The sequence below is a fragment of the Hyaena hyaena genome, unplaced genomic scaffold, assembly GCF_003009895.1.
Source record: "Hyaena hyaena isolate Hyena2069 unplaced genomic scaffold, ASM300989v1 scaffold_2105, whole genome shotgun sequence".
Lineage (NCBI taxonomy): Eukaryota > Metazoa > Chordata > Mammalia > Carnivora > Hyaenidae > Hyaena > Hyaena hyaena.
In genome coordinates this window covers 1-20,876 of record NW_024082737.1, presented here as the reverse complement: position 1 = coordinate 20,876, position 20,876 = coordinate 1, and the positions used below count along the sequence as shown (strand labels likewise).

Here is a 20,876-nt window from a genome sequence, read left to right as displayed (position 1 = left end):
TACATACAGTACAATATTGGTTTCAGGAGTTTATATGTTTTTAATTTGGGTTTGTGTATGCTCAATGTTAGGACACAGAAATTCAGTGAGTTTTCATCTGTCGATCTTGCCTCCTGCCATCTTGCTGAACTCACTCATTAGTTCTGGAGGGGTGGGTTGCCATGCTTGGCCTCTTAAGCCTGTGCCATCCTTGAGTTAAGTCCCATAGCTCCTCTCTCTTGGCACCACTTTTGCCCACATGTAGCCACGGAGTGGTTCTGCCGTGGGGTGGGTTGTCTGGGCTCCCAGCTTTGAGTGTATCTGCAATGAGTGTGTGGTGACCTTGCTTGGGCCTTCTCCATCAGTTGGGTAATTCCTAGATTTATGTAAGATGAAAACTTTTGACTTCACTTGCCTGCAGACCAGCTTCTTGTAAAAGGACCCACCTGGAACTTTCCTGTGTCTCCCTTCGTCTTTTGGGCTTATTTCTAGGACATGCTTACAAATGGGTTATAAGTATCTATTTGTTTTCTTTCCCTCAGCTTTTTAGTATGAAAAACTAACTGCATAGAAAAGTTGGCATAATATATACTGATCACATACCACAACCTTAATTTGACAGTTTTTTAAAAAAATTTTTAATGCTTATTTATTATTTTGAGAGAGAGAGAGTGCAAGCAAGGGAGGGGCAGAGAGAGAGGGAGACACAGAATCCAAACTAGGCTCCAGGCCCTGAGCTGTTAACATAGAGCCCAATGCAGGGCTAAAAATCATGGACCATGACATCATGATCTGAGCCGAAGTCAGAGGCTTAACCGACTAAGCCATCTAGGTACCCCCTTAATTTGACAGTTTTTTACAATACAGTATGTGCTCTATTTTTTGTTTATACCTTTCTTTGTATCTCTCTTTGTGTGTGTGTTTTCAAGCCATTTGAAAGTAAGTGACAGATATAGTGATACTCTGCTCCTAAATATTTCACAAGCATCTTCTAAAAATGAATGCATCTTCTACCTAACCACAGTACTGCTGTAACACCTGAGAAACTTAATCGTAATTACCTAATGCTGTCCAATATTCAGACCATATTTACATTTTTCTATAATTATTCAAAATTATCTTTGATTGTAAATTTTTTGGAACTAGGACCCAGCTGAGGGTATTGAACTGTCAATGCTGTCCTGGTGGCAGAAGACAGCCACTTTATTGTGCTCATGGAACCTGTGGGTCAGGGATTCAGACAGGGTATGGGGCAGATGGCCTGCCTCTTCTCCACGTCCCTGGGGTTGGAGAGTGGACAGCTGTGGTGACCCAGAAGCCAGGGCTGGAATCATCTGGGAGCTCCTCTCCATGGGGCTGGGAGGGAGTGTCACAAAGAGGCTTTCAGGGGCGCTTGGGTGGCTTAGTTAGTTAAGCGTCCGACTTTCACTTAGGTCATGATCTCGCCATTCGTGGGTTCGGGCCCCGCGTCGGGCTCTGTGCTGACTGCCAGCTCAGAGCCTGGAGCCTATTTCAGAGTCTGTGTTTCCCTCTCTCTCTGACCCTCCCCTGCTCACGCTGTCTCTCTCTCTCCTAGAAATAAATAAAAATATTTAAAAAAAAAAAAACACAACAAAGAGGCATTCAGGTAGCAAGTGTTCCAGGAGGACCACAGGCAGGCACAAGGCTTCTGATCTCAGAAATCGCTCCATATCACCTCCCCCAGACCACGCAGATTGGTACAGGGAGGGACATAGGCTCATCTGGGTGGGTGAGTATCCAGTTCATACTACAGAAGGGGATGTGGGATGAGAGATGCCTTTGAGGCCGTCTTTGGAAAATATGGTCTCCCTGCTGCTATGTGTCTTTAGTCTTTTTAACCTGGAACACCTGATTCACCCCCAAAGCTGTTTGAAGAGACCTGGCAGTTGTCTTGTAGGCCACCCCCCCCATTCTGGATCTGTCCAGCTGTTTCCTAATAGTGTCATTCAGTCTGCTTCTCTGCCCCTTATGCATCTTATAAACTGGAAACTAGGCCTAAAGACATGATCACATTCAGAGTAAGTGTGTTTAGCACAGACATCCATTTCTTTTCTTTTTTAAAAATTTTTTTAACACTTATTCATTTTTCAGGGAGAAATGGAGTGCAAGTAGGAGAGGGGCAGAGAGAGAGGGAGACACAGAATCTGAAGCAGGCTCCAGGCTCTGAGCTGTCAGCACAGAGCCCGACAGAGGGCTCGAACCCATTAGCCATGAGATCATGACCTGAGCCAAAGTCAGATGCTTAACCGACTGATCACCCTAGGCGCCCCCATCCATTTCTTTTAAAATGTGATCAGGAGACAACTGCTAGTGTCTCATTCGCCTTCTGCAGTAAAACTCAGATGAGTGTAAGTTAGAATTCAGAAGGTGATAGCTCATCAGTTAACCATCCAACTCTTGATTTCAGCTCAGGTCATCATCTCATAGTTTGTGAATTCGAGCCCCACGTTGAGCTCTGTGCTGACAGTGCATAGCCTGCCTGGGATTCTCTCTCCCTTTCTCTCTGGCCCTCCCCTCCTCATGTTCCACTTCCCCTCCTCAAAATAAATAAACTATCTTTCGGAAAAAAAAAAAAAGAATTAAGGAGGTGATGGACACAGATACTAAGAGACAGTGGGTACCCCACTCTTCCAGTGGGATGCCCTGAGGGGGACACGGCAGCACCTGCGTGGAGTTCTGGTCACAGGCATCTCCTGAGCCTAGTCACAGAGAGCATCAGGCAGGCCTCAAATGAGGAACTGTTGAAGGGGAGAGGTGGAGAAGTACTCTATCTGTCAGAATTTTCAGTGTTATACATGACAGAGGCTATGGAAACATCTCAAACTCAAGCAGGCTAAAACAGCCTGACATAAAAAGGCACTACCTGAGCTGGACCAGAAGGAGTGCTCCAATGGTTGTAAGGGGCCAGTTGACAAGACTGGGAGGCAGGTGGTGTGATTCTTGTCCTGAAGCCAGAGGTGCATGGCAGCCATGTGAAAACACACTCACCTCCTTAGGAAACATGTAGTGCAGGGCCACGCCTCAGAAAATCGTCTTGTGTGTGTGTACACATGTGTGCACATACATGCAGAGAGTGCCAGCCACAAAGCACATGAAGAAATCCTGTCAACTGGTGAGCCTGGATGAAGGCCAATGGATGTTCCCTGTAATAGCCTCCCACCTGTTGTATGAGATTGAAATTATTTCCAAAGACTAAATGCTAAAAGTAAACAGAAAAAAAATTAGCTGAAGGAAGATTCCATTTCTGGCTATTAAAAAAATCAAGGCTGAAGTAAGGGAACAGTGCTTGTTAACTCTACTGGAATTAAAATTTTAAAAATCATAAACCATTATGGAAAAAAATCAAGGCTATCCTCAGAGAATAAGATGAATGCCAATACTGAAAAATAACTTTAATTTTCACAATAAAATGTAATAAACACAAGAGATTTCCATACCAGATGCAACAACCATGAGCTTATGATGTGTTGATAATACCTCTCCACCCTCAGTTTTGAGGTTTTTAAGGATAGGATGAGGTGACAGTCTATTTACAGAGAATAGAGGAAGCAGTCATCACGAGAAAAATGTGTGAACTCACTAAGCTTGAATAATCCAAATTGAAACAACTTCAAGGTTCCATCATCTGCTTCTCAGATCCTCAAAAACATAAAAATGAAATGGTTGTTAGCACAGCCCTGGGGAGAGTGTGTGTGTGCATTGCCAGTAGTGCTAAAAACAGGTTCAGAGAACCCCACTCTGCCAACACCCAGGGCTGCTGACAGTCGGCTTCGAGAGTGGACTGTTGTGGGAAAAAAAAGAAAATAAGCAAAAGTGTGATTTATATGAGGATATTCACAACAAATAGTTGAAAGTAACTGGCATTTCCACAGGGAGATTTGTAGGGGCAAGTCCAGCTCATGGCGCATTCAGTTACCTACCCAGTGGACATCTGTTGTGCATCCACCATCTGTTTGGCAGTGGATGCTGGGAAAAAGTAGAATATACAGTTTAATCACCACCTGCACCCTGTTGAAAGATATGTTTAGGTGTTTAATGACAAAGATCAGATCATGACCTGAGCCCGTTTTGCGGAGATTCATATACTTCAAGTTTAATTAGGTGTTTTCCTTCAGAATACTTAAAATAATAATTGGATATTACCATGAAAGAAATGACAAACATATGGAAGATCTTCAGAGGAGTTGTTTGGATGTTCTTGATCCAAACCACCCCTAACGGTCGAGATATGTCTCATTTCCTGAAGGGAGTGGAGCAAGTTTTCACATCCTAGGCACTATGGCCATTTGGGGTGGAATCAGTCCTGCTGGGCATGGATGCTGGGCATCTCCACAACTACATGCCATAGCCGTCCCCTGCCCAGCTCTGATAACCAGAAATGTCTCCAGACATTGCCAGATATTCCTTGGGGAACAAAATCAGCCCTGATTGGGAACCACTGGAATGATCTGAATTGAGCTGCTGGTTTAAAAAAATAACTTGTCACCTATATTTTAACCCTTTATGCTCCAGAATCAGAAATGTGAGGATGAACTGTCCCAGCTCAATCATAAGGTCCTTCAGCTAGGAGAGGAGGCCTCTATCCACCAAGCCCAAGACAAGAAGAACCACATGAACATTCAGCTTTTAACACAGAGATTGGAGGAGGCCAGGCACCAGGACGAGCTGCAGGTGAGTAGTCTAAAACATCAGGAACAGCCTTATAATGCTTGGAGGTAGGCTTACCTCTCAGGTAAATAGGGGAACTTAACAAGTACGTGCTCTGGAAAATTTGTAGACTTCAGGAGCTTTGCAAATTCTCAATATCTGAAAAAAGTAGCAGAAAAGGATTAAATCCTGATGCTAAGAGAATAAATTGGTAGACCTCTCTGGAGAACATGTGGGCAAAATACTGATCAAGCACCTCAAGAATGTCAGTATGCTCTGACTTTATAATTCTACTTATGGGAATTTTATCTGAGCATCGTGGACAGACTTAGCTGGAAGTGTTTTCATTGCTGTGGTATTTATAATAGCCAAACAGAACTGGAATCAGCTTGAATCATCAATAATACTGAATGAGGCAGTAGATTATGGTGCAGTCATTGAAAATCATGTTTTCCAATATTTAACGTCATGGGGAAATGCTCAAGATATATTGAGGAAAGTACAACATATGATACTGTACCAGTGTTATCTATAGAGACACATGTATGGAAGAAGGGCTGAGATCATAGCGCAATGTTGGAATCATGGGTGGTTTAAATTTTGTCATTTTTGCTTTTCTGTAAATTTCTGAAATTTCTGCATTAAACATGTATCTGACTGATGGGGTGCCTGGGTGGCTCAGTTAGTTAAGTGTCTGACTCTGGATTTTGGCTGACGTGATCTCATGGTTCGTGAGATTGAGCCCCCGTTGGGTTCTTGTGCTGATAGTATGGAGCCTGCTTGGGATTCTCTCTCTCTCTCTGTCTCTCTCTCTCTCACTCTCTCTCTCCCTCTTCCCTCCCCCCTCTTTCTCCCTCTCCTCCCCTGCCCCTTGCTTGCTTGCACACTTTCTCTCAAAATAAATAAACTTAAAAGAAATAAGTAAACATGTAACAGACTGCTGAGATATTCTTGTACTTGTGAATTAATTTTTTCTAAACAGAGTGAGCAAATCCAAAAACTTGAACTTGAACTTGAACACATGAATCAGGAATGTCAGAACCTGAGACTGTCACAGTCACAGCTGAGAGAGACCCTTGAAGAAAGTCAAAACCAGGTGGGTGTACATAATGACCAGTGGCTGGGTCTCAGCTGGGAGGAAAGTCAACACAGTTTAGCACTGACAGAGCCTTGCCAGGACTAATCTGGCCCAGAGAGGTTATTGGGCTGGCCTTAAGTTACACAGCTGCTCAGGCACTTACCAGGCCCGGGACTAAAGTTGAGGCTAGTGCAGGGTTGATTGACTCTGAGCAGTCGGTGGGCAGAGCTGTGCTTCTGCTTATGTGCAAGAGGAGGAGGCTGATTATCAGTGCTTTTGGCTGCACCAGTTGCAAAAGAGAAGAGCAAAGGAGAGCTGCCGATGGCTTCTGAGGAGGCGGGTGTTGTCAGATCCAAGGACATGAAGTGGAGTAATCCTTGGGGTTAGCAAGCTCAGTGTGCCCGTCTTGCACCCACACAGGCTTATGTGTGCACAGGATCCCTGAAATTGCATACATGTGTGAGTGTCGAGCTCCTGCCTCCCACTTTCTCTCCTGCTCCAGCATTTATCTAGTGCACCAGGCTCCAAAGGTGCAAAGTTAGGGAGGTGGAGAGCTTGCAGTCTTGGACAAGCAGATGTGAGCAGGACAGGCCAAGTAGGGATGTCATGATGCCCTGACAGCATGGGGTGCAGAGACATGAGAGAAGGGGAGCTGGTACTTCCTGGGGGAGCAGGATGAGAGAATGGCAGGTATGTGGCGGCTCAGTGTGCAGTCAGATGTGTGTTGAGCTTAGAGGGCTGGGAGCTATAGGAAGAAAAGAGGGGCCATGGGAGAAGCCTCCCAAGCAGTGTGGAAGAGGTCTTTAACCCACTGGCCTGTGGCCCAGGGCCCTCACTGGAGTGTGGCACCTGCATGCCTCCCTCCTCTGAGCATCTTTACAGACTCCCTGACTGGCCCCAGACTTCACAGCTGGACTTGGCTATGGGATCCCCCTACATACCCAGAGCCTTATGACGTGCTGTTAGGGACTCATGTGGGTGCCCAGCCTTCCCACTGCAAACAAGTGCTCTCCCAGGGGTGCCTCTGAGTATTTGGGGGTTCCCTTCTCTGTGTTTAAGTCTGAAAGGAACCTTGAGAAATTATATTGACCAGCTTGAGCCCTTTGAGTCCAGGAGTCAGCAGTCAGCCTTAGTCAGCCTTTGTCACGTGCAGAATGGACCTTACTTAAGCTGTCCTCTTGTGATGGGAGCTGGTTCCCCCTTATTATTTAGAAGAGGAACCCCCAAAACCACTGTGAAGAAAGTTCATATGAGGGACATAAGAGGAGCCTGCAGGGTACTTAAGGATCCTCTGGACAACCATGGTAGGGTGGATGTGGCACCACGTGGGAGGAGCCAGTGTTGTCACAGGCACAGTTGTGGGTGGTTTTGAGGAGGATCACCCAGGAGGTCAAAGAGAGCAGATTGGACAGGTACAAGCAGGGGAGCAGCTCAAGTGGGGCCATGAGAGGTCCTGGCAGAGGGATTTCACACAGCTCAGGGAGAGGTGCATGGAAGCACAATGCTGTATGCATCACATGTCCTTGGGAGTGCCCGTGTTGGTTTGTATTGCAGCATGTCAAACCACCCCCAAACTTGGTAGCTTCTAGCACTGTTCATCATTATCCTTCATGGTCTTTGGGCTCACTGGCACAGCTGGACTGTTTTCACTTGAGATCTCGGGGCCATTGTAATCACATGAGGTTGGGGCTAGCGTCATCGGGATGCACAGCTGGTTCAGATGTTCGAGAGGCCTCAGCTCGCAGGGCCGGCATGTGGTGTTGGCTGGTGGCTGAGGGCCTGAGTGTACTCTCAGCTGGAGCACCCACACCTGGCCTCTTGGTGGCATGGGGCTGTCTGAGCATAGCAGTGAAGTTCTGAGAGGAGAGGTGACCAAGCACCCTTAGAGGAGCATACAGAAGCTGGCAGTCTTCTTAGGACTGTGTTAGGGCATTCCAGAACATCATTCGCCTGACATTTTGTTGGTGCAGCTTAGATTCAGGGGGAGGGGACAGAGCCTACCTGTCCATGAGGGGAGGACACAGTCCTCACCTGTCCATGTGGGGAGCACACAGAGCCCACGTCTCCATGAAGGAAGGGCACATAGCTCACCTGTCTATGGGGGGAGGACACAGTCCTCACCTCTCAGTGCAAGGAGAGCACAGCTCCCATCCCATGAGGGGCAGGAACAGCAGCTTATGAGCTCATGTGGGAGCAGCTGATGGCTGAGGTAGCTCACTTCCATGCCCCTGCTTCCAGAACACAATGACTTTTATTTCCTGGCTGTGGGCAGCCCCAGTGCTCTCTGGGGACATCCTTCCCTTGTCATGTGATAGTGGAGCAGGGGTCCCCAGAGCTGGCCCAAGTACCAGCCAGAGTTTCAATTCTACGAGGAGGGAGATGAGGAGAGCTTGGGAGGAATTCAGCTGGGATGGTATTATGGGCTGCTTGCCCTGATCAGGGAGCCACAGGGCAGAGTCATAGACACAGACTTCATGCTAGGCCACACAGTGGCCTCCCCCCAGGAGCTTGCACCAGGCCTCAGCGTTCAGAGCAGAGGGATAGCTATAGTGGATAGCAGCAAGGGGTGTGGGAACAGTGTGTTCTAAGGAAGAGGGGCATCAGGGTGTTGGAGAGCATTGTCAGAGAGCAGGAACACCTTTGGGATTGGTGGGCATTCTGTTATGGAGTCACAAGGGCCTAGGCTGAGGCTCGACTTCCATCTGGGATGTCTGAGGATAACTGTCTGAAGCGTGAAATTTAGGAGGCGGCTATGTTTATGGGGGTGTGTTTTAGAATCTGTTCTCCCCTCTCTCTTCTCTATCCCTCTTTCTCAAGGTTCGCAGACCAAGTTCCAATGTGCAATTATCAGACACCAGCAGGATGTCTCAGAATTCAACTCCATTCTGACACTCTGCCTGGAGACAGCATCAGACCCCACAGTTAAGGGTTAAGGGTTTAGTCCTACAACACTACCCACTACCCCCATCTCAGAAGCCACTTGTACACCCTAGGGTGTTAGCTGTGCTTCTGACCAGCCAGCTACAGATTGGATATTTCAACCACCTCCTCCTGAGGTTTGACTAATTTGCTAGAGTGGATCACAGAACTCAGAGAAATACTTAACATTTACCAGTTCATTAAAAGATATGATAAAGAGGGTTGCCTGGGTGGCTCAGTCAGTTAAGCGTCTGACTTTGGCTCAGGTCATGATTTCACAGTTTGTGAAGTTGAGCTCCGTGTCAGGTCTGTGCTGACAGCTTGGAGCCTGGAGCCTACTTCAGATTCTGTGTTTCCCTCTCTCTGCCCCTCCCCTGCTCGTTCATGCTCTGTCTCTCTCAGAAATAAATAAACATTAAAAAAGAAGAAGAAGCAGCTCACAGAGCAGCAGGACTTATTAAAAAAAAAGGATATGATAAAGGAAAGAAATCAATAACCAGAGGAAGAGATACATAGGGTAGGTCCCAAATATCTGTCTTCATGGAGCTTGAGCCCCAGCCTGGTGGTACATGGAAGTGTTCCCATTCCTCAAGCATAGAAACTCTCCAAGACAGGCACCAAACAGGTGTTCTCTTGGGTTTTTATGGAGGCTTCATTATATAGTCATGACTAAGTCATCAGCCATTGGCTGAGTCAGCCTCCAGCCCCTCTCCCCTCCTGGGAGGTTAGGGACTAGGACTGAAAGTTCCAAGCCTTAATCACGTGGTTGTCCCTCCTGGCAGCCAGCCCCTGCCCTTGGGTGCAAGTCAAAAGTCACCTGAATAATGAGACACCTATTTCACCTCTGTGGCTCTGAAGCATTTTTAGGATCTGTGGATGAAGACCAGATACCTCTCATCTTATAAATCATTATATTGTACTCTTCCAAAAGAGCATAGTAGCTGTCCTGGAAACTCTGTGCAGGTGTGTTTCTCTGGGATGACTCCTGTCCTAAGAACAGCCACATATGATAGTGATGACATGGCCCCCTAAAACAGCCCCTCAGAGATGCATGGGGACACAGCAACCTGAGCTCTGCATCCTCACTGTTGCCCTGGAGTAGCCATAGCTGGCACCCTCCCTGTCTTTGCCCATATGGCCACCTCAAACCTGTCCTAAGTGTGACCCTTGGTGGAGCTTCCTCCCTCTCCCATCTATGGGGCCTCAGAGGTGTGTGAGGGCTGACACAGCAAGTTCTTTTAGGGTGCCAAGGAAATTCTGTGTATTCTAGGTGAATCCTCCAGAATCGAAATGATTTAAATTGTGTTTAATAAAAGGATTGGCCACGTTACTCACAACTCCAGTGAAATCTTGCCATCCACTGTGGTTGGGGAGCCAGGGGCTGGGGTGGTTCTGCATCTGTTGCCAGGGTCCCTTTGGCCTTCATCGTATGTTCCGTTGCTCTCTGTGGCCCTGACCTCAGCTGTCTCAGGAGTCTGAGTTCTCTGCTTAAAGGAAAATCACAGTGCATGGCCTGCATGGATTATACTTGTTAAATAGACTCCATGAAGTTTGCTGAAAGGTAAACTGAACAGAGTATAGCATGATTCTTCCATGGATGCAGCAGGAAGCCTCAGCATCACCACTTTGAGAATACAGACCTGAGTCTTCCTGACTCTCTCTGTGTAGAAGCTCTGCCTAAACCAGAATTTGGCTGTCATAATACAAATGAATGGGTTCTTTATGAACCTCACATGTAGCTGCAGATGCAGAGACTAAGGAGTAAGGATGCCTTATGTACCCTTCCATGTGTAGGGTATCTGAAGCATGCAGTTTTGCATGTCTGGTAATGACCCCGTAGCTCTCACACCAGCACTTTCATGGCCTTCTCCCTGGTGCAGCTGCATGGAGCCAACCTAAGGCTAAGGCTGGCACAGTCCCAGCACTCAGAAGAGGTCCACCAGCTGCAGGAGCAGATGCAGTGGCTGGTGCCTCAGGATCGCATGGCCGAGCTGCAGCACCTACTAGAAGAAGAGCGGCAGGTGGCTCAGCAGCTCCGTGACGAGTGCATTCTCCAGAAGGAGAAGGGGAGGCGGCTGGAAACACAGTGGGTAAGTGGGGACAAGGACCCTGAGGCCCAGCTGATGGTGCCAGGGGTGGAGAGATTGGATCACTGATCACTCAGCCAAAAACTGCCATCCCAGCTCATAGAAATCTGGTTATACTGCAACTGCAGGCCCCTGATTTTCACTGTGAACAATGCGGGACTCTAACAGGGGCCAAAGATCAGGGGCGCCAAGCGTCTTGGGGAAGGTATCCCCCACACCCTCAGAATGATGAGCCAGCTGCCCAAAGAGTCTCTCCAACATGGGGGCTAAGGTCCACCCAGACAGTTTGTCTTTGACGGCTGCACGTGACTGTGGTAGGCCACATGGCTAAATGTTAGGGACCACACACTCAAAACTGCTTACAGGCCCAAAAATGTGGTGATACAGAGATCATGAGGAAAGCTGTGGGTGGCGGCCCTACCCATGTAGCCCTGTGGAAGCACAGACCCTGTGTGCCTGTTCTCCTGATTTCAAAGGAAAGCCAGAAACTAGATTTTTACAGAAACATTCCCAGTTTCCAAATGATGCATCTAATTTAAAAAGAATCTTAAACCATTTTGCAGACTGAAGAAAATCTACCCACAGGCACACAAAGACTGCAGAAGTTTTTTATTTGGGTGCACACTGATCTAGGTACCAGAGATACAGAAACAGACACACAAGGCAAAAGCCTATGCCCTCCTTGGTCCTATATTCTAGTGTGGTGGGGAGACAAATGAAAACATGGTTATAAGGATAGCTTGTCAGATGGTGATGAGTTGGAGTGCTGTGGAGTAGGATGGTGGCCGGAGAAGGCTTTCAGGAGTTGAGGGAGCAAGCCATTCACTTATCTGGGGGGAGTTCTACAAGTAGCAGGAGCAGCATGTGCAAAGACCCTGAGGTGGTTAATGTACTTGGCATATTTAAGAATAGCAAGGATGAGAGGGAGGCAGGAGAAGGGTGGTGGCACACACCTGGGGACCCTGGCTATCCACCAGGCACTGCATTAGGCATCTACAGAAATAGAAACAGAGTTGCTGCCTCGAAGGACAGGAGGACATTGTGGCTTAGGGTACGGACTGCCGAGATTGGGATCCAGGCTCCACCATCTCCCAGCTGAGAGGGACCTTGGCCAGTTACTTAACTTCTCTTTGCTTCAGTTTCCTCACCTGTAAAAGTTGGGTGCCAGTGGTTCCTACTCAGAGCATCAATGTGAGGCATCAGTGAGTAGACACTTGTAAAATGCTTGAATAGTCTAGCATGTGTGTATCCTACTTTAGTGTTTAATTTAAAAGGCTGAGGGGCACTTGGGTGGTTCAGTTGATTAAGCGTCCTAGTTTGGCTCAGGTCATGATCTCACAGGTCATGAGTTTGAGCCCTGCATTGGGCTCTGTGCTAACAGCTCAAAGCCTAGAGCCTGCTTCAGAGTCTGTATTTCCCTCTCCCTCTGCCCCTCAACTTCTCACACTCTGTCTCTCTCAAAAATAAGTAAACGTTAAAAAAATAATAATAATAAACATAAAAGGCTGAGAAAACAACTCCATCCTGAAATGTCACAGTGTAGTTCATGAGGAATGTTGGGGCAGGAGGGTGTGGAGATAGGAACCCAAGGACAGGGGGTGCTTCCATGAGGAAGAAATTAGAGCAAGACTCAAAAGGTCAGTAAGATTCGATGTTTGTAAAGCATAAATTCTAATGAAGAATAACCTTTCAGCATTGTGCAAAAATGTTAAGCAGGAGAGAAGTTTAACCATGATAGAATAGTGACAAAACAAAGAAATTTAATCAGAAATCCTTTAGAAATACTCAGTAACACATTTGGGGAAACTCACTTTGGAGTCACTTATGATTAAATGCCCAAAAAAGCAGTCTGCTAATTCTTGAACTACAAGGAGCAGCGTCAGCTTTGTGGCTTATGGCAGAACATTGTGTGTCTGTTACTCTGTGCAGATCAAAGGCTCTCCCAGTTGCTCTCAGATATGTATGTTTTGGCTAATTTCCATTCTGAAATAAGCTTGAGTTGATTCTTTTTGAAATGTAAACTACTGGTCTGTAACCTTTGTGGCAGGAAGAACGTGAAGAGGAGCTGAAAGACACTGAGGAGCGTCTGGAAGAAGTGGGAAGAGCTCTGAAGAACATGGACATGCTCCTCCAAGAGAAAGTAGCTGAGCTGAAGGAGCAGGTCAGTGATGGACATTTGTCATCACCACATGCACTTTCTGAACACAGAGAGCCCCCATGCTTGTTTGGAACCTGGGGCTCCATCTAAACTTTGAGAATCTGAATGTACAATTTTTTTTCAGAAGATTAACAGTTAAAAGCAATCAATAGAAAAACTGACTTTGTTAAATATATTCCCTACACTATATTTGTATACTGTGTATATTTTGTTTTGGGAACTGTTTTAAGGTACATTTGAGAGGTGTCACATAATCTCAGAAAGGACGTTCATTTATTCAGTCACTGGGCAGATACTTCCCAAGTACCTGTCGTGTATCACAGCATTCATTGTTCTAGAAAGACTGAGATGGGCCCTCCTGGACCTTAGGTTCTGGCAGTAGAGACAATAACAAGGTATATTACCTCAGATGATGAGAAATGTTCACTCTCAGGAAGAGGAGATGGATGGGATGTGGTGGGGATGGTTGGGGACCACTCTGAAGAGATGACATGGGAGCAGACACCAATGACAGCCATGGAAAGTCTGGCTCTGCCCCCCAGTGGAGGCCAGGTTGGCTTTTTGGAAGAGAAAAGTGCTGATGTGGTGGGACTGTCTTATGCAGTGTTGGGCTGAATGCCTGTAGCACCTCCAGTCAATGGGACAGTCATAAAAGGGCACCTGTATGTTTCCCTCTGTGCTAGGGGACATGCCAGAACCCCAAGCAGAAGGGGCATCCAGGAAAGGACCAGTGCAGGCACGTGTCCTTAAGATGAGACAAAGTGAAGCACGTTGGCAGGCTCCCAGGGAGACGGTTGTAGCTGCTGTTAGCTGATGGGTGGTTGCGGGTGGGCAGGAGACCCTCAATGGCAGGAGTCTCGATTTTATTTTATTTTATTATTTTTTTAATGTTTATTCTTGAGAGAGAGACAGAGAGACAGAGCACAAGTGGGAAAGGGGCACACAGAGAGAGGGAGACATGGAATCCAAAGCAGGCTCCAGGCTCTGAGCTGTCAGCACAGAGCTTGACTCAGGGCTCAGACTCACGAACCGCGAGATCATGCATGACCTGATCATGCATGACCTGATCATGCATGACCTGAGCTAAGTTGGACGCTTAACTGACCAAGCCACCCAGGCGCCCTAGGATTTTATTTTATCTCTATTGGCAGTTAGAAGCCATCTGAAGATTTTAAGCAAGAACATGATATGATCTCTATTTTTAAATAAATCAGTTTGGGGGAAAAAGGAAATATTTGGACTGCAATAGGGTATGAAGACCAAAAACAAAAAAAAACAAAAAAAAAAAGAAGAAGGCCATAGCTGTTCTGCTTGATGAAAGCCCGCAGTCGAATTTAGCCAGCATGGTCAGTCAGGAAGAACTGGTGCCTGGGCAGCCAGCACAGAGGGTGCTGGGAAGAGGAGGCAAGAGAATGAAGCAGGAGACCAAGAAAAGGCTCCGCCAAATGCTAGCTACTCCAGAACAGTTCCATTCAGAGCTAGAAGAAATTAAGTGTGAGAATCTGCAGAAACATTTTCGTTACAGTAATCAAGTATTTTTAGAGGGCTCCTGAACTGAGCCCAAACAGGATGAAACATCTGGGCCACCTCTTGTTCCCTGGGAGGCGGGAGGTCCCAGTGGGAGTCACACCCCCCTTCTTGACCACCCTCCTGGCTGCAGCTCCTTCCCTGCCATACACTGATTCCATAAGTGTCACAGACACTGAGCAACCCCTCTTTACCCTACAGTCATTCTCTTGCAGGAACCCACAGTTTGCTCCCTCTTGCCTGGCAGATCCTCAGTCCTGGTTAAATCCTGTGGCTCCTACACACCTGCCCCTGTGCAGGGAGGTTCTGTCCACAGCCCTGTGCCCACCTCACCCCACCTCAGAACCAGCTTGTGCTCCAGCCAGGTGAACCAGCCATCTGTGGCTATGCATGTGTCACTGCGCTCAGACCCTCCTTCTCCCAGGCTCTCACTGCTGCCTGAATCCAAAGCTAAAGGAGCCCTGGCCCAGTCTTTGCTCCTTTTTACCAAAATACCTGCAGAGGGTTGTCTGGACAGCCTCACCTGCCTTCTCTTGTGTTCACTCATGTCAGTGGCTGAAATCCAAAATGTTGGGGTTGTGGTGGATGCCCCCACAGTGTCCGCAGTGAACCCGCCAGCTCAGCCTTCAGAAGGGATGCAGAACCCAGCCTCTTCTTGCTCCCACACTCATCCTCTGTGCCCTACAGTGTTCTTGCTTCCTGCTGGGCTATGTTCTCAGTGCAGGAGTGGCAGCAATGCTTTCCCAAATGGTTGAGGTGCTACCTCCTCTACCTGGAACCCTCCAGGCCTCCCACAGCCCTCAGAGTACTAGGCAGAGTTCCTATAGAGGCCTCCAAGGCTCTACAGGATCTAGTTGCCCCCACCCCTCGGTGCCACCCAGCCAGCATGGCAGCTCTAATTTCCTTTCAGTGGGCCTTTCACCACCATGCCCCCTCACTCCAGGCCTCTGGCCATTCCAGCCACCCCCAGCCTGGCCAGGCTCTGGGCCTTTGCACCTGTTCCTTTCTATGCCTGGAATGTTCATGTCCAGACAGACTCAGTGCTCCTTCCCCTGCTTTGTTTCAGATCTCTGTTCAAATATCAACAGAGAAGCCCTCCCTGTTCACTACAACCAAAATAGGAACTCCCTCCTCAGCTGTCAGTCCCCTTGCAGTGAAACCAGTGATCAAAGGGTTAATAGAACTAGTAGGTGCAGCTCTAAGTTTTCACCTAGATCTTTTTTGTTTGCCTGTAAGCATCCTTTTTTTTCTTTTTTTTTTTTACAATTATTTATTTTTGAGAGACAGAGACAGAGCACAAGTAGGGGAGGGGCAGAGAGAATGAGACACAGAATCCAAAGCAGGCTCCAGGCTCTGAGCTGTCAGCACAGAGCCTGATGCGGGGCTCAAACTCACAAACCATTAGATCATGACCTGAGCTGAAGTCGGAAGCTTAACTGACTGAGCCACCCAGGAACTCCCTCCCCAACTCTTCTTGGGGGAGGCAGGTTAGAGTCTTGCCCTTCTGTCTCCATCTCATTTGGCTATCTCTCCTTGACACGTACTCCGTGCTCAGTGACTGTCTTTGCTGTGTTTCAGGCTGGCAGATTTGAATTCAGTTTTGCAGGGTTGTCTCTTAGCACTTGTCATGCCTCCACAGTACAGATTTGTTTCTGGCCTGTCCACTTCCATCAGAATATATGCTCCTGGGGCGCCTGGGTGGCTTAGTCGGTTAAGCGTCCGACTTTCACTTAGGTCATGATCTCGCGGTTCGTGGGTTCGAGCCCCGCGTCGGGCTCTGTGCTGACTGCCAGCTCAGAGCCTGGAGCCTGTTTCAGTCTGTGACTCCCTCTCTCTCTGACCCTCCCCTGCTCACGCTGTCTCTCTCTCTCTCCTAGAAATAAATAAAACATTAAAAAAAAAAAAAAAGAATATATGCTCCTGAGAGCAGGATCATTACACGGTATGCCTGGCGCTACTTGTTAAATGAATGACTGCAGTATTGACTTTTGAAGCCCAAGGCTGACCCTATGACTTCGTATCTTGAACAAGGACTCATAACTAGAGTGGCCTTGTGTCCCCCTCACCATGGCTATTGTGTGTAGTGAAAAAATTTTAAGCCTAGTGATTTTGATCTTTTTATATCTTCACTTCATGGTAAAATCGACTCTTACAATGTTGACTTATTTCCTCTTTCATGCCAGGGTTAATAAAAATTGTCATTATACCCAAAATTTGTATATGAGATGTGTAAGAATCCTGGAACAGTGTTCCACACACTTGGAAGAGTGGGAGGGGCAAGCTGTCTTGCAGCATTTCTGCACTACAGTCATAGTAAAATATGGTTTTTCTCTCCTCCCTAGTTTGAAAAGAATACAAAATCTGATTTGCTGCTCAAGGAGCTCTATGTGGAAAATGCTAACCTGACAAAGGCACTTCAGGTCACTGAAGAGAAGCTACGAGATGCTGAGAAGAAAAAACGCATCCTAGAAGAAAAAGTTAGAGCTCTCAACAGACTCATCAGTAAGATTGCTTTGGCTTCCCTCTCTGTGTGAAGATTGCTTCTTTTCCTGGAATTCATTTTGAAAGAATATCTTTTAAAATTAAGCCACCATGATGCCATAATATCCTAGGGTTCATTGGCCGTTCACCCTGGACATAGGTTTCTGATTCCTTGTTCATCTCACACATGTTTAAAAATGTCTACTGTGCCAGCAGCTCAGGAAATAGACATGCTGGAAAACACTACATTTTTATTAGTGGTCCTGGGTAATTTCTCTAGTAAAATTCTCAGTTTTGCTGTTCATTGGTGAAACAGATTATGGGGTGGAGGGGAGGCTGTCAGTGAAGTAAGACTGAAAGAAAAATGGTAAAACCAATCAATTTCAATTGTACTTTTGACCTTGGCTATAGAGAGTAAAATGAAAAATAAGGGCTCTGAACAGTTTTACCTTTTCACTGTTACTGCTTTGGGTTTAGATCATTATCATTCTCAAGCTGGGTCTGTACAAATATTCTAGAAAGACTTCTTTCTAAGACTGTCAACCCTGAGATCAAAGACTGTGGAGGGAAGCCCCCTCTTTGGGGACTGCTCTACTACAGGAAGATGCTTGGAAAGTGTTCATTTTAGGTCTGTGGACTCAGGGATGATGGTATGTATTGCGAATGTAATCTTTTCCTCATCGAAATGTCATCACACTGGAAATTGTATTATATATAAAGAAAAAAAGTATAGTTTTATATCCAAAATATACATAAGTTATGGTTATTTGGTTTATGAGAGTAAAATACTGTACAATGAAGAGTCATTGTATTTACAGAAACTTTTCTATTAAAATTGTTTTAACTTCTAAGTTTAATTTTTATTAAATATTTGAAATAGAAAAATAGTTTTATAAGAAATACTCCTGTTCCCATCAACTAGATGTATTAGAATCCTTCTGCTACATTTAGCTACAGCCCCTGTTCTGTTGCCGTCAACCTCCTTCTCCTTTCTGGAGCCAGTCGTTACCCTGAAGCTGCTGCGCCCCGTCCCCTTCTGTCTGTACATTTACTCTACATGCTTGTGTAAGAAGAACCTTAAAGCACTATGGAAAGACACAAAAGACTGGAATAGGGGTGCCTGGCTGGCTCAGTTGGCAGAGCATATGACTGTTTATTTAGGGATTCTGAGTTCAAGGTCCACATTGTTCATGGAGCCCATTTAAAAAGACCAGAATAGATGGAAAGATCAGTTCTTGGATAGGGAGACCCAACAACATAAAGTTGGTTCTTCTAAATTAACTGATTAATGTAATATAGCCCCAATAAAAACACAAGTGGGTGTTCCCTTCCCAGTCAACCCCTTGACCCAGAGTTGGACAGTTCTAAAGTTTACATATACAGCTAGATAAGCAAATAAAATAATATGGAAAATTAAAAAAAGAAGATTAATGAATGGGAACTACTTCTAGTTGTTAAAATAGTGTCAATATAGTTTGGGTTACGTGGTTGTATGCATTTGTCAAAACTCATCAAAGGGCACAGTTCTTCATTCACTGTGGACTTCTGACTGGGACTGGAGTAACGAGAAGATTGGATCTAGTTGGCATGAACAACACTATCAAACAATTGACATTTATAGACCCCAGTAACAGCAGAAGTGCACCTAGAACATTTTGCAAGATAGACCATACTGTGGACCTTGCAACAAGTCACAAAACAATTAAAAGAATTTAAGTATTTTCTCTGACCACAATGGAATTAAATTAGGAATGAAAGCCAGAATGATATCTGGGAAATCATTCAATATTTAGAAATAATAATACACTATTAAATAACCCATGAACTGAATAAGAAATCAGAGGAGAAATTAGAAGATATTTTGAAATGAAATGAAATGAAAATACAACTTATCAAATTTGTGGGGTGGAGCTAAAGCATTGCTTAGTGGAAAATTCATAGTCTTAAATTCTTGTATTAGAAAAAAAGGTCTCAGGGCGCCTGGGTGTCTTAGTCGGTTAAGCGTCCGACTTTCGCTTAGGTCATTATCTCGCGGTTCGTGGGTTCGAGCCCCGCGTCGGGCTCTGTGATGACTGCCAGCTAAGAGCCTGGAGCCTGTTTCAGAGTCTGTGACTCCCTCTCTTTCTGACCCTCCCCTGCTCACGCTGTGTGTGTGTGTCTCTCTCTCTCCCCTAGAAATAAAAAAAAGAAAAAAAAATCTGTATCTCTTTCCTCTACATCCTGAAAAATTAATACATATCATTATAGATATCATTTTTTAAAAAGTTACATGACTAAGACAAAAAAGGGAAAGAAAGCAGATATATTAGGAATGACCATATGTACAGAAAAGTAAAAATTCAATATACTTCAAAATACACGTTAAAATAGATTCGGAAAAATAAAATTAACTAAAATTTACTCAAGAAAAAGTCAACACTTTGACTAAAAATTAAAGAAAAAGTAAAAATTTATCAAAGATCAACAGCTCTCCCCCAAAGATTCATAGCCAAATTGTTCTATAAGTATTTAAGCTATTTTAAAGATTACATTTCTGTTTTTCAAAGGCAAAGGAATGAGCACGGACTTATTTGAGACACAGAACATTAACACCAAATCTGGCTGTGGTGGCCACCCCGTACTCCTATATTTGTGGGGTTCACGGTGCCTTTGCTGCATCTGGGCGGCCTATGGCTGCACTGACTTGTGGGCTGTGACAGAAGCAGTGCTCGTTCAGTACCAGGCCTGGCATTTCAGAAAAGAGCAGCACTCACTTCCAATGTCTTAACACTATGGGAGTCCTGAGATGCCAGGTAAGCAGCCCAGCCACCTTACTGCAGACCATGGAGAGATGGGGAGCCAGCATCTGAGTGCAACTGTGTGTAGAACCTAAGCACCTAAGCAGGATCTACAGAATGACCCAGCTGAGTCCCATCAACCCACAGAATCATGAGAGCTAGTAAACTGGTGTGGCTTAAAGCCACTATGTGTTGATGGTTTGTTTCATAGAGACAGATAATTAGCACTACTGAAAAAGCACAGATAGACACATGCATGTGTACACATTCCCCTGGTCCAAAGCACTATAAACCAACATTACTCACAGTTGGGAAATTCCGCAATGAACAAGCAACAAGTCATATCTTTCAGTTCCCTGATAACCTGAGAGGTGAACACACCACAGTCAAGAAGAATATAGCTCATAAAGTCATGAATAGACACTTCTCCAAGAAGACATCCAGATGGTCAACAGATACATGAAATGATGCTCAACATCACTCATCATCAGGGAAATAAAATCAAAACCACAATGAGATATCACCTCACACCCATCAGAATAGCTAACCTTAACTCAGGCAACAGCAGATGTTGGCGAGGATGTGGAGAAAGAGGATCTCTTTTGCACTGCTGGTGGGAATAAAAACTGGGGAAACCATGCTGGAAAACAGTATGGAGGTTCCTCAAAATATTAAAAATAGAACTACCCTATGACCCAGCAGTTGCACTGCTAAGTATTTATGCAAGGCATATAGGTATGCTGTTTTGAAGGGGCACATGCACCCCAATGTTTATAGCAGCACTATCAACAATAACCAAAGTATGGAAAGAGCTCAAATGTCTATTGACAGATGAGTGGATGAAGAAGATGCGGTATATATATACAATGGAGTATTACTCAGCAATCAATATAATGAAATCTTGCCATTTGCAACTACATGGATAGAACTAGAGGATATTATGCTAAGTGAAATTAGAGAAGGACAAATATATGACTTCACACATATGAGGACTTTAGGATACAAAACAGATGAACATAAGGGGAGAGAGCCAAAAGAATATAAAAATAGGGAGGGAGGGAGGGGGCAAGATGGAGGAGAAGTAAGGAGCTCCGTACTTTCACTCGCACCCATACATCACACAGAAAAGATCTGAAGCCATTGGAAACCTTACAAAACCTGAGAGATTGGGAGAAAAAGGACGCAGAATCCACTGAGAGAGC

The 20,876-nt window shown here is 45.6% G+C and overlaps 1 protein-coding gene across 1 annotated transcript in view; it reads left to right on the top strand.

Annotated features, from left to right (window-relative positions):
* NINL (ninein like) overlaps window positions 1-17,692 on the top strand; it is a 92,562-nt gene extending 74,870 nt beyond the window's left edge. Inside the window, exons 20-24 of the mRNA XM_039225375.1 lie at window positions 4,513-4,671; window positions 5,630-5,743; window positions 10,525-10,734; window positions 12,779-12,892; window positions 16,759-17,692. Of these exons, the coding sequence (XP_039081306.1) occupies window positions 4,513-4,671; window positions 5,630-5,743; window positions 10,525-10,734; window positions 12,779-12,892; window positions 16,759-16,950 (789 nt within the window). The 3' untranslated portion in view covers window positions 16,951-17,692. The remainder of the gene's footprint in view (window positions 1-4,512; window positions 4,672-5,629; window positions 5,744-10,524; window positions 10,735-12,778; window positions 12,893-16,758) is intronic.
* Window positions 17,693-20,876: the final 3,184 nt, after the last annotated feature.